Source organism: Leptodactylus fuscus, chromosome 11 (genome assembly GCF_031893055.1).
Source record: "Leptodactylus fuscus isolate aLepFus1 chromosome 11, aLepFus1.hap2, whole genome shotgun sequence".
NCBI lineage: Eukaryota > Metazoa > Chordata > Amphibia > Anura > Leptodactylidae > Leptodactylus > Leptodactylus fuscus.
Window position 1 is genome coordinate 46,083,987 of NC_134275.1, and position 13,656 is coordinate 46,097,642.

Sequence of the window (13,656 nt, forward strand, 5' to 3'; positions counted from 1 at the left end):
ACTACTAGCTCCCAAAACACGAAAGAGCGCCTCCATGAGTGCTGATGAAAGTTGTCATTGCACTCCTGAACTGCTGAGACAACCTCCTAAGATAGGCAAGATGTGCAGAAACAATGTAAGGGTGCATTCACACTGAGTAAACGCTAGCTTATTCTGAACGTAAAACACGTTCAGAATAAGCGGCGTCTAAAGCAGCTCCATTCATTTCTATGGGAGCGGGGATATGAGCGCTCCCCATAGAAATGAATGGGCTGCTTCTTTCACTCTGTGCAGTCCCATTGAAGTGAATGGGGAGTGCCGGCGTGTACGCTCCGGCATGAGCAGAGCTTGCCGTATACGCCGGCACTCCCCATTCACTTCAATGGGACTGCACGGAGTGAAAGAAGCAGCCCATTCATTTCTATGGGGAGCGCTCGTATCCCCGCTCCCATAGAAATGAATGGAGCTGCTTTAGACGCCGCTTATTCTGAACGTGTTTTACGTTCAGAATAATCTATCGTTTACTCAGTGTGAATGCACCCTAAGAATGACCCTTGCGACCGTAAGCGGGCAATGTTCTCATCCATGGTGTGTACATCGGGGGACCTTGATACCCCATGATGTCCATTTACCACAAGTCCAGAACCACCGCTCTGCTGAACCCACCTATGAAGCCCATACCTACCTTCATGCGGCACAAGGTTGAGTATAACAGTGTGAACAAGCCCCAGATCTTCCCACCAATGCAGGGGATCAGTGTAGTGGTATGATTCAACATGAGGACAACACCCCATAGTAATTATTTCCATGAGGTTCCTTTCCTTTAGCTGATTTGTTCTCTTGGTCTTGCCTTGGGCCTTTATAGCACAGTGTAAGCCTCATCATTGACCTTCATCATAGTATCTGTCTCTCTCCCACCAGGATCGGTGGGGGTCCCTGTTACAAATTTTGCATGAATTTCATGTTACATTTCTTCTGCCTGTAATCACTATATCTCTTAAAACCCAAGTAAACGGATCTCACCCAGCACAAACCCTGGACGCAGGACTATAAAGGCAGCTTTGGATGTGATTGGAGTATGACACGTCTCCATGGAGTATTGGATGTCTTACAATAACATAAACATTTGCTTATTCCTTAGACACTGTAAAGAAGTGACACCGGCATGAGGTTCACCATGTTGCCAATGTTTGCTACAATGGGGGGCATGTCATGTAGTCACCCAGCACCTGCAGAGCCCTCCTTAATGGTGACATTCTGGGAAGTATTTGCATATAGTCTCCAGGAGACAAAGTCTTTAACCTTTTGCCTTTGTGTGCCAGCTTTGCTTACCACCGACTTTGCCCTCTGTATAATACAATGTAGATCTAGATGATCGTATTACAGAAGTCAATAGCTTTGTGTACACGAGAGGGGAGAATCCAAAATGACAGGGCGCAGGGTGGGGAGCGGGCTGCTGAGATTATAAATGGAAGACGTAAGAGAGGTAGATAGGGATACCCTAGGGCAAGTAGCACAAGAGGAGTCACCTAAGGTCCATAAGAAAAAGCAAAAGCTGCATTCTGTACACCCCAAAAATGCTGCCCCTCCCCATCATCCTTCTCCTCATGTTCTCAATTCAGGTTGCAGGTTTGTGAAGTGATCACTTTATATATCAGATCACACAAATCACCTTCTTCAATAACTTGTCCCAATCTCATAGTTCTGACAGCTGAGGGTTTATTACAATTGTATCCAGTCTAGACAATCCTCCATCTTATACATTTTAACTTTACTGATACATTGTAACAAATTATCAAGACAGATCAGAAGCTTGTGCTGCTCATGGATTCATCTCACGGAAGATTGGAACACTGTAGCAAACCTTCAGCTGTGAGAAGATTTAGGTCTGTATCCAATGTGTCCATAAATACAGAACTGTCCTACTTACCATCCCCTTCTCTATAGGATCATATGATGTCCTGTGCTATATCGAATATAATGAGAAGACTCGACAATGTGAAGATTATCTGGGGGAAGGAATCCAACAAGAAGACTGCTGCCTGAACAACAAGTATGGATTCAAGAGAGACTCCGCATCACAATGTCAGCCCTGCCGGTAAGGAAATCCAGAACTATGCCTTTAGTGCTCCACACAATATAATGCCCTCTTAATGCCTCTACTATAGATTATGGGCAGAATTATAGTAGTTATATTCTTGTACATAGGAGCAGTATTATAGTAGTTATATTTATGTACATAGGGGTCAGTATTATAGTAGTTATATTCTTGTACATAGGAGCAGTATTATAGTAGTTATATTCTTGTACATAGGGGTCAGTATTATAGTAGTTATATTCTTGTACATAGGGGTCAGTATTATAGTAGTTATATACTTGTACATAGGAGGTAGTATTATAGTAGTTATATTCTTGTACATAGGAGCAGTATTATAGTAGTTATATTCTTGTACATAGGAGCAGTATTATAGTAGTTATACTCTTGTACATAGGATCATTATTATAGTAGTTATATTCTTGTACATAGGAGTAGTATTATAGTAATTATATACTTATACATAGGGGTAGTATTATAGAAGCTATATTCTTGTACATAGTAGTATTATAGTAGTTATATTCTTGTATATAGGAGGCAGTATTATAGTAGTTATATTCTTGTATATAGGAGGCAGTATTATAGTAGTTATATTCTTGTACATAGGGGGCAGTATTATAGTACTTACAGTATATTCTTGTACATAGGTAGTATTATGGTAGTTATATTCTTGTACATAGGGGGTAGTATTATAGTAGTTATATTCTTGTACTTAGGAGGTAGTATTATAGTAGTTATATTCTTGTACATAGGAGCAGTATTATAGTAGTTATATTCTTGTACATAGGAGGTAGTATTATAGTAGTTATATTCTTGTACATAGGAGCAGTAGTAGGCCTCATTCACACGGTGTAACATGCCGCATGATGTGGCACGTGCATTTATTCACGGCCGCAAACTAGCGCGGCGCATATGATCCCCGTTCCCATTGAAATCAATGGGAGCATGTACGGCACGCAAAGGGTCCCACGGCGTACACGTGCCACATCACGCGGCACGTTACACCGTGTGAACGAGGCCTTATAGTAGTTATATTCTTGGATATAAGGGCAATATTATAGGAGTTATGTTCTTGTATTTAGGAGCAGTATTATAGTAGTTATATTTTTGAACATAGGGGCATTATTATTATAGTTACATTCTTGTATGTATGAGGTAGCATTATAGTAGTTATATTTAGAGATGAGCGAACAGTGTTCTATCGAACACATGTTCGATCGGATATCAGGGTGTTCGCCATGTTCGAATCGAATCGAACACCGCGTGGTAAAGTGCGCCAAAATTCGATTCCCCTCCCACCTTCCCTGGCGCCTTTTTTGCACCAATAACAGCGCAGGGGAGGTGGGACAGGAACTACGACACCGGGGGCATTGAAAAAAATTGGAAAAAGTCATTGGCTGCCGAAATCAGGTGACCTCCATTTTAGACGAATAGTGGATTTCAAATCCGGGTCATATGAGAATGTGAACTTTGTGACTATGAGACAGGGATAGCTGTACAGGCAGGGATAGCTAGGGATAACCTTTATTTAGGGGGGAATGTTATTAAAAAAAACTTTTTGGGGCTCTATCGGGTGTGTAATTGTGATTTTTGTGAGATAAACTTTTTCCCATAGGGATGCATTGGCCAGCGCTGATTGGCCGAATTCCGTACTCTGGCCAATCAGTGCTGGCCAATGCATTCTATTAGCTTGATGAAGCAGAGTGTGCACAAGGGTTCAAGCGCACCCTCGGCTCTGATGTAGCAGAGCCGAGGCTGCACAAGGGTTCAAGCGCACCCTCGGCTCTGATGTAGGAGAGCCGAGGGTGCACTTGAACCCTTGTGCACCCTCAGCTCTGCTACATCAGAGCCGAGGGTGCGCTTGAACCCTTGTGCACACTCTGCTTCATCAAGCTAATAGAATGCATTGGCCAGCGCTGATTGGCCAATGTATTCTATTAGCCTGATGAAGTAGAGCTGAATGTGTGTGCTAAGCACACACATTCAGCACTGCTTCATCACGCCAATACAATGCATTAGCCAGTGCTGATTGGCCAGAGTACGGAATTCGGCCAATCAGCGCTGGCTCTGCTGGAGGAGGCGGAGTCTAAGGTCGGACCTGAATGGAGACTGGTGTGGAGCGATCTTAGACTCCGCCTCCTCCAGCAGAGCCAGCGCTGATTGGCCGAATTCCGTACTCTGGCCAATCAGCACTGGCTAATGCATTGTATTGGCGTGATGAAGCAGTGCTGAATGTGTGTGCTTAGCACACACATTCAGCTCTACTTCATCGGGCTAATAGAATGCATTGGCCAGCGCTGATTGGCCGAATTCCGTACTCTGGCCAATCAGCACTGGCTAATGCATTGTATTGGCGTGATGAAGCAGTGCTGAATGTGTGTGCTTAGCACACACATTCAGCTCTACTTCATCGGGCTAATAGAATGCATTGGCCAGCGCTGATTGGCCGAATTCCGTACTCTGGCCAATCAGCACTGGCTAATGCATTGTATTGGCGTGATGAAGCAGTGCTGAATGTGTGTGCTTAGCACACACATTCAGCTCTACTTCATCGGGCTAATAGAATGCATTGGCCAGCGCTGATTGGCCGAATTCCGTACTCTGGCCAATCAGCACTGGCTAATGCATTGTATTGGCGTGATGAAGCAGTGCTGAATGTGTGTGCTTAGCACACACATTCAGCTCTACTTCATCGGGCTAATAGAATGCATTGGCCAGCGCTGATTGGCCAGAGTACGGAATTCGGCCAATCAGCGCTGGCTCTGCTGGAGGAGGCGGAGTCTAAGATCGCTCCACACCAGTCTCCATTCAGGTCCGACCTTAGACTCCGCCTCCTCCAGCAGAGCCAGCGCTGATTGGCCGAATTCCGTACTCTGGCCAATCAGCACTGGCTAATGCATTGTATTGGCGTGATGAAGCAGTGCTGAATGTGTGTGCTTAGAACACACATTCAGCTCTACTTCATCGGGCTAATAGAATGCATTGGCCAGCGCTGATTGGCCGAATTCCGTACTCTGGCCAATCAGCACTGGCTAATGCATTGTATTGGCTTGATGAAGCAGTGCTGAATGTGTGTGCTTAGCACACACATTCAGCTCTACTTCATCGGGCTAATAGAATGCATTGGCCAATCAGCGCTGGCCAATGCATTCTATTAGCGTGAACTGAGTTTGCACAGGGGTTCTAGTGCACCCTCGGCTCTGCTACATCAGATTGCTACATCTGATGTAGCAGTGCCGAGTGTGCATCAGATGTGTAGTTGAGCAAAACTGACTCCGCACTGCTAAGTCTCTGCATTCGCATAGGAATGCATTGGCCAGCCTTCGGCCAATCAGCGCTGGCTCTGCCGGAGGAGGCGGAGTCTAAGGTCGGACCTGAATGGAGACTGGTGTGGAGCGATCTTAGACTCCGCCTCCTCCAGCAGAGCCAGCGCTGATTGGTCGAGTTCCGTACTCTGGCCAATCAGCACTGGCCAATGCATTTCTATGGGGAAAAGTTAGCTTGCGAAAATCGCAAACTGACAGGGATTTCCATGAAATAAAGTGACTTTTATGCCCCCAGACATGCTTCCCCTGCTGTCCCAGTGTCATTCCAGGGTGTTGGTATCATTTCCTGGGGTGTCATAGTGGACTTGGTGACCCTCCAGACACGAATTTGGGTTTCCCCCTTAACGAGTTTATGTTCCCCATAGACTATAATGGGTTTCGAAACCCATTCGAACACTCGAACAGTGAGCGGCTGTTCGAATCGAATTTCGAACCTCGAACATTTTAGTGTTCGCTCATCTCTAGTTATATTCTTGTACATAGAAGGTAGTATTGTAGTAGTTATATTCTTGTACATAAGGAGCTTTGTTATAGTAATGTGGAGGAAATACTCATAATATGATTATCTTTTAGCTCTGCTGAGTGGTCAGAGTGGGGAAGCTGGAACTCTTGTTCTGTGACATGTGGTGAAGGTGTACAGAGGAGACAGAGAACCTGTGTAGGACAAGGATTGTGTCCTGGACATGATTTAGAAGTAAAAGTGTGCACCCAACAAGATTGCTGCCCAGGTAGGTACTTGTACTCTGTGTATGTCATCATAGCTGGTGAAATTATAGAATGACCATACAAATACTGGGTCATTGTATCTAAACCTACCATGTAATATGTTTTGGGTAGATGGTGTATCTAAGCCTTTAATTTGTGATACTGTCTTGGCTAGTTGGGATGGTATAAAACTACTTTTAATGTTTACATTATAGAACTGCTCATCATAACATTGGAGAATATGGGGATGTCCTGACCCCTGACCTGCAGGAACTATCAGCAGAATACAGGCTGCTATACATAGAGCAGGTGTTTGTTGTAAACTGTGTTATATGGTCCATAGCCTAATGTGAGTCTTTATTACCCAGTTATGGCAGGTTGGTCGCCATGGACATCATGGTCAATATGTTCTGTTACTTGTGCCAAAGGAAAAATGCAGAGAAGCCGAGAGTGTATTAACCCAAAACCTTCTTGTGGTGGGACATGTATTGGTGAAAGCACGCAAGTAGATGTTTGTTACACTAACCAGGATTGTCCAAGTAAGTGCCTCCACAAGCCATCCACACAATGAGGACATTCTTGAGTTGGGTTTGGATGCAACCATTGATGGGTAGTTAAATACAATGTGGGGATTTCTTACCAAACACAGGATTGTTCTTCTAGAAGTATTTAACGCTACCACTGTCCTCCATTAGGGTCTATCACACAGAGGAAAATAGTGAGGAATTTGGTGTGGAATTTCAGCGCTGAAAAAAAAAGCCTTCCATTGACTTCAATGGGTTCCTCTTTCTGCTAAAAGGAACCCATCGAAATCAATGGGAGGCTTATTTTTCAGCACTGAAATTCCACACCAAATTCCAATCCTCACCATTGTCCTCCGAGTGAATGGACCCTTATATGATCATTGTTGGACCAGGAGCTTCTCCTTTCCCTTGCTTTTGAGCTAATGACCCTTAGGTTGGTTTTCTTCACCTTTCTTTTGATTAAAGGAGGCATTTTGTATCAGTTCATGGAAAGCAAACCAGGAAGATCTGGGGAACAAAAATTCTATGTGCTTCAACCAGGCCTCAGTTGTACCTTGTGTACCTAACTTTTGGTATGACCAGTAAAGAGCTTCTCTATGAATGTGTTATATGAGGTCATGACTGAGGCTTATTCCTCTACTAGCTCATGATTTGTGGAGAAATTGTGGGACCCTGGAACCAAAGTTCCTGTCACTGTAAAGACGAAAGCTCTGGGATTCTTCCAGTATAATCACGCCATTGAGAGTGCAACAACCCTAAAACATCCATATAAGGTCAAGGAGAAGCCCACCGGGGGCCTGGGCAAAATGGAGCCTCAGTTGCACTAAGGTTGTTACCTAACTTTTCGGTTGCCCTCAAAAGAGCTTTATTTTCACATCACCATAGGCCCATCAGATCTAGTTGTCCTCAAGTTGCTCCATCTTCTCTCACATTGAAGCATGTTCTACCAAGTTATGTCTAAATTTCTTATATGTGGTTAAGACTGACACTTGTTCCTCCACCAGCACATGGTTCATGGGGAAATTGGGAACCCTGGAATGAATGTTCCTCTCACTGTAAAGTAGAAGGCTCTGGGATTCTTCCAGTACAATCACGGCAGCGAGTATGCAACAACCCTAAACCATCCATACACCCTCCAGGAAACCCCTGCCAGGGTAGTGCCCAAGAAGATCAACCATGTTCAAATCTTCCTTTGTGTCCAGGTAAGACACCTCAAGATCTGGAAGATGTTTCTTCTCTCTTCATGCAGTTATTTTCCTGGCTTTCAGCCATATTGATTGTTATTGGAACCAAAGTAAGAAGAGACGTTATCTACAGTACTTTACTACCACTCTAGGACCACTGATACATACATGATCACAGAACCTACTATTTGTCATCTATGGACCCATTATACAGTTTAGCTGATCTGTTCCTGTAATGTTCCTCCAGTTCACGGCAACTGGGGCTCATGGAAGCCAGATTCGGAGTGCACAGTGACCTGCGGTATAGGACGGCTACAAGAGAAGAGGTCATGTGACAACCCGCCCCCACAATATGGAGGAAGCAACTGCACCGGTTCTTCCAAGCGAGACACTATTTGCAACACAAAAGTTCCTTGCCCGCGTAAGTGCAAGATTCTGGATTTCACAACTCTTGTGGTGTGTCTACATGATCTTGTAGGGGGAAGTGACCTGATGTTAGTGAGGAAAGGGCTGCATGAGAGTGTGATGGAGTGATGGTGTATGGAAAGGGTATAATAGATAAGGGTAGGATCAGATATTCCAGCAGCACAGAGTATTTCAGTAGAGAAGTGTGCTGATTTTGTAGAGAGGCAGCATCCAGTGAGAAAGTAACAGGTAGAGACAAGCAGTAGAGCTGCAGCAGCACAGAGTATTTTGGGAGACGGACAATGTCGATCTTGCCAAAGAAAGGATGTTGCTTGCACATACAGGGTAATAGGGGAATCATATATAGTAAGATATACCTATAAAGTAGGATCTCATGCCTGTCTGTGTGAGCCCTTTCTTTTCTGACCTTCTCCCTCTGTTGTAGTTGATGGGAAGTGGTCAGACTGGGAGGACTGGTCCCGATGTATCCGGCTAAAAGAAAATATTACATGTGAAAAAAAATTGGGACTTCAGTCCAGACGTCGTCGATGCCTCGGGACAAGTAATGGAGGAAACTGGTGTGAGGGAGACTATAGACAAAGTCGCAGCTGCTACGATGTCACTAACTGTACTAAATGTAAGTTATGTCCATGATCCCCACTATGGACCCCAATACAATGGCGGATCAGCCTGTACCATAATTCTATCTGATGTATATACCTTGAGCACACTGTACTTGATTCTACAAGAGAATTCTCCATTATTTGTATCTGAGGGCGCTGTTGCATTAACTGTCTATGTAAAATCTGGTGCTGGAAACTGGTACTGCAAGTGGTAATAAGATATCAAGTCCTTATGTCTCATGAATGGAAGACCCTTCATTGTATTAGACAAGAGAGGGAATACAACATATCATAAACTGTTTTATTATACATAGAACCAATACTAAGAAGGTTTCATACATACCCTTTAAAACATGTACTTATAGCAGCTCATCCAGACATGGACCTTAGCAGGACTGGTCAGTAGGCTTCAGACCTGGTGCTCAGGAGGACTCATCTATGGTGGTTGGTGGTCTATATTGGCTGTCCTTGTAACCATTTAGCCACTTGTGGACCAGATTTCTTCAATATCTCTTTGTTGTTTGGTCTTTCAGTTTCTGGAAAGTGGTCAGAATGGAGTGAGTGGGGACTATGCTCCTCTCCATGTGGACCATCTGCTAAGAGGAAAAGATTCAAGGAGTGTTTGCCACAGTTTTCTGATTACTTGTAAGTTTATGTCGACTCCACCCATCATCCATAATATACTAGTAATTCACATGTCTGGCAAATATAAAGGGTAGTATTCAACATATGGGTTCTGTATTCTGGTGACTCATATACAGTGCCAACATCTGCCATCTACCCCCTCCAAACAAGCTATGACTTTCAACCCTGGTTCTGGTGGATCTATAAGGGTTACTTAGGTTGATGTCCTACATATTTATCCTTGAGCCTTTGGAGGGCCTAGCACCTTACAGTTACATCTCTTGTGATTCTTATGTCTTTCTTTCTACAGTGGCACGGACCAAGGAACCACAGTGACCTTCTCAGGGACTCCCATAGTGAACTGTGATCCAATCAATGGAAAAAGTCAGAAAGTGGAGGAAGAAACAGAATGTAGAAATCTTCCACCATGCACCTGAGGTGAATATGGGATCAGGAACCTGGGGCAACTTCTCCTGGTTTCCTATATCTCCAGAGAGGGACTCTTTGAGAGATAGGCCAAGATATGTGGTGGTAGTCCAATGTTCAGGATCACCACTGTTGCCAAAAATGAGGGGCCAAACTACTTCCACTATTAATGATGTCCTTAATAATGTTATAGATAGAGATGAGCGAACAGTGTTCTATCGAACTCATGTTCGATCGGATATTAGGCTGTTCGGCATGTTCTAATCGAATCGAACACCGCGTGGTAAAGTGCGCCATTACTCGATTCCCCTCCCACCTTCCCTGGCGCCTTTTTTGCTCCAATAACAGCGCAGGGTAGGTGGGACAGGAACTACGACACCGGTGACGTTGAGAAAAGTAGGCAAAACCCATTGGCTGCCGAAAACATGTGACCTCTAATTTAAAAGAACAGCGCCGCCCAGGTTCGCGTCATTCTGAGCTTGCAATTCACCGAGGACGGAGGTTTCCGTCCAGCTAGCTAGGGCTTAGATTCTGGGTAGGCAGGGACAGGCTAGGATAGGAAGGAGAAGACAACCAACAGTTCTTATAAGAGCTAAATTCCAGGGAGAAGCTTGTCAGTGTAACGTGGCACTGACGGGCTCAATCGCCGCAACCCAGCTTTCCCAGGATCCTGAATGGAATACACTGTCAGTGTATTCCCGTATACCCGATATATACCCCCGATACCCGTTCCAACGGTGTGCCCCCCCACCTTCACCCCAGAAATACCCTGCAAGTCCCCTAGCAATAGAATTGGGGCTATATACACCCACTATTTTTGCTACTGCCATATAGTGCTATTGTCTGACTGGGAATTCAAAGAATATATTGGGGTTACGTGCACCCACAATTTTTACTACTGGTATACAGTGCCAGTTTCTGACTGGGAATTCAAAGAATATATTGGGGTTATAAATACCCTCATTTCTTGCTACTGGTATATAGTGCCATTGTCTGACTGGGAATTCAAAGAATATATTGGGGTTACGTGCACCCACAATTTTTACTACTGGTATACAGTGCCAGTTTCTGACTGGGAATTCAAAGAATATATTGGGGTTACAAATACCCTCATTTCTTGCTACTGCCATATAGTGCCAGTTTCTGACTGGTAATTCAAAGAATATATTGGGGTTACGTGCACCCACAATTTTTACTACTGGTATACAGTGCCAGTTTCTGACTGGGAATTCAAAGAATATATTGGGGTTACGTGCACCCACAATTTTTACTACTGGTATACAGTGCCAGTTTCTGACTGGTAATTCAAAGAATATATTGGGGTTACGTGCACCCACAATTTTTACTACTGGTATACAGTGCCAGTTTCTGACTGGGAATTCAAAGAATATATTGGGGTTACGTGCACCCACAATTTTTACTACTGGTATACAGTGCCAGTTTCTGACTGGGAATTCAAAGAATATATTGGGGTTATGTGCACCCACAATTTTTACTACTGGTATACAGTGCCAGTTTCTGACTGGTAATTCAAAGAATATATTGGGGTTACGTGCACCCACAATTTTTACTACTGGTATACAGTGCCATTGTCTGACTGGGAATTCAAAGAATATATTGGGGTTATAAATACCCTCATTTCTTGCTACTGCCATATAGTGCCAGTTTCTGACTGGGAATTCAAAGAATATATTGGGGTTACGTGCACCCACAATTTTTACTACTGGTATACAGTGCCATTGTCTGACTGGGAATTCAAAGAATATACTGGGGTTATAAATACCCTCATTTCTTGCTACTGGTATATAGTGCCATTGTCTGACTGGGAATTCAAAGAATATATTGGGGTTACGTGCACCCACAATTTTTACTACTGGTATACAGTGCCAGTTTCTGACTGGGAATTCAAAGAATATATTGGGGTTACAAATACCCTCATTTCTTGCTACTGCCATATAGTGCCAGTTTCTGACTGGTAATTCAAAGAATATATTGGGGTTACGTGCACCCACAATTTTTACTACTGGTATACAGTGCCAGTTTCTGACTGGGAATTCAAAGAATATATTGGGGTTACGTGCACCCACAATTTTTACTACTGGTATACAGTGCCAGTTTCTGACTGGGAATTCAAAGAATATATTGGGGTTATAAATACCCTCATTTCTTGCTACTGCCATATAGTGCCAGTTTCTGACTGGGAATTCAAAGAATATATTGGGGTTACGTGCACCCACAATTTTTACTACTGGTATACAGTGCCAGTTTCTGACTGGGAATTCAAAGAATATATTGGGGTTACGTGCACCCACAATTTTTACTACTGGTAAACAGTGCCAGTTTCTGACTGGTAATTCAAAGAATATATTGGGGTTACGTGCACCCACAATTTTTACTACTGGTATACAGTGCCAGTTTCTGACTGGGAATTCAAAGAATATATTGGGGTTATAAATACCCTCATTTCTTGCTACTGCCATATAGTGCCAGTTTCTGACTGGGAATTCAAAGAATATATTGGGGTTACGTGCACCCACAATTTTTACTACTGGTATACAGTGCCAGTTTCTGACTGGGAATTCAAAGAATATATTGGGGTTACGTGCACCCACAATTTTTACTACTGGTATACAGTGCCATTGTCTGACTGGGAATTCAAAGAATATATTGGGGTTATAAATACCCTCATTTCTTGCTACTGCCATATAGTGCCAGTTTCTGACTGGGAATTCAAAGAATATATTGGGGTTACGTGCACCCACAATTTTTACTACTGGTATACAGTGCCAGTTTCTGACTGGGAATTCAAAGAATATATTGGGGTTACGTGCACCCACAATTTTTACTACTGGTATACAGTGCCAGTTTCTGACTGGGAATTCAAAGAATATATTGGGGTTATAAATACCCTCATTTCTTGCTACTGCCATATAGTGCCAGTTTCTGACTGGGAATTCAAAGAATATATTGGGGTTACGTGCACCCACAATTTTTACTACTGGTATACAGTGCCAGTTTCTGACTGGGAATTCAAAGAATATATTGGGGTTACGTGCACCCACAATTTTTACTACTGGTAAACAGTGCCAGTTTCTGACTGGTAATTCAAAGAATATATTGGGGTTACGTGCACCCACAATTTTTACTACTGGTATACAGTGCCATTGTCTGACTGGGAATTCAAAGAATATATTGGGGTTATAAATACCCTCATTTCTTGCTACTGCCATATAGTGCCAGTTTCTGACTGGGAATTCAAAGAATATATTGGGGTTACGTGCACCCACAATTTTTACTACTGGTATACAGTGCCATTGTCTGACTGGGAATTCAAAGAATATATTGGGGTTATAAATACCCTCATTTCTTGCTACTGGTATATAGTGCCATTGTCTGACTGCGAATTCAAAGAATATATTGGGGTTACGTGCACCCACAGTTTTTACTACTGGTATACAGTGCCAGTTTCTGACTGGGAATTCAAAGAATATATTGGGGTTACGTGCACCAACAATTTTTACTACTGGTATACAGTGCCAGTTTCTGACTGGTAATTCAAAGAATATATTGGGGTTACGTGCACCCACAATTTTTACTACTGGTATACAGTGCCAGTTTCTGACTGGGAATTCAAAGAATATATTGGGGTTACGTGCACCCACAATTTTTACTACTGGTATACAGTGCCATTGTCTGACTGGGAATTCAAAGAATATATTGGGGTTATAAATACCCTCATTTCTTGCTACTGCCATATAGTGCCAG

At 43.3% G+C, this 13,656-nt stretch overlaps 1 protein-coding gene across 1 annotated transcript; it reads left to right on the top strand.

Annotated features, from left to right (window-relative positions):
* The first annotated feature begins 1,556 nt into the window (after positions 1-1,556).
* LOC142184227 (properdin-like) lies at positions 1,557-9,902 on the top strand. The gene is made up of 9 exons (XM_075258986.1): positions 1,557-1,608; positions 1,927-2,077; positions 5,974-6,128; positions 6,474-6,644; positions 7,634-7,831; positions 8,061-8,234; positions 8,664-8,855; positions 9,375-9,486; positions 9,776-9,902. The coding sequence occupies exons 1-9, from the start codon at positions 1,557-1,559 to the stop codon at positions 9,900-9,902; spliced, it is 1,332 nt and encodes a 443-aa protein (XP_075115087.1).
* Positions 9,903-13,656: the final 3,754 nt, after the last annotated feature.

What these genes read in the sequence shown, in the direction of transcription:
- LOC142184227 (XM_075258986.1), top strand. Translation starts at nt 1,557, where the DNA reads ATGCTGCCCCTCCCCATCATCCTTCTCCTCATGTTCTCAATTCAGGTT. An exon ending in CACAAAAGTTCCTTGCCCGC is followed by an intron (nt 8,235 to 8,663) that starts GTAAGTGCAAGA and finishes CCTCTGTTGTAG; the next exon opens with TTGATGGGAAGTGGTCAGAC. An exon ending in TGTCACTAACTGTACTAAAT is followed by an intron (nt 8,856 to 9,374) that starts GTAAGTTATGTC and finishes TTGGTCTTTCAG; the next exon opens with TTTCTGGAAAGTGGTCAGAA.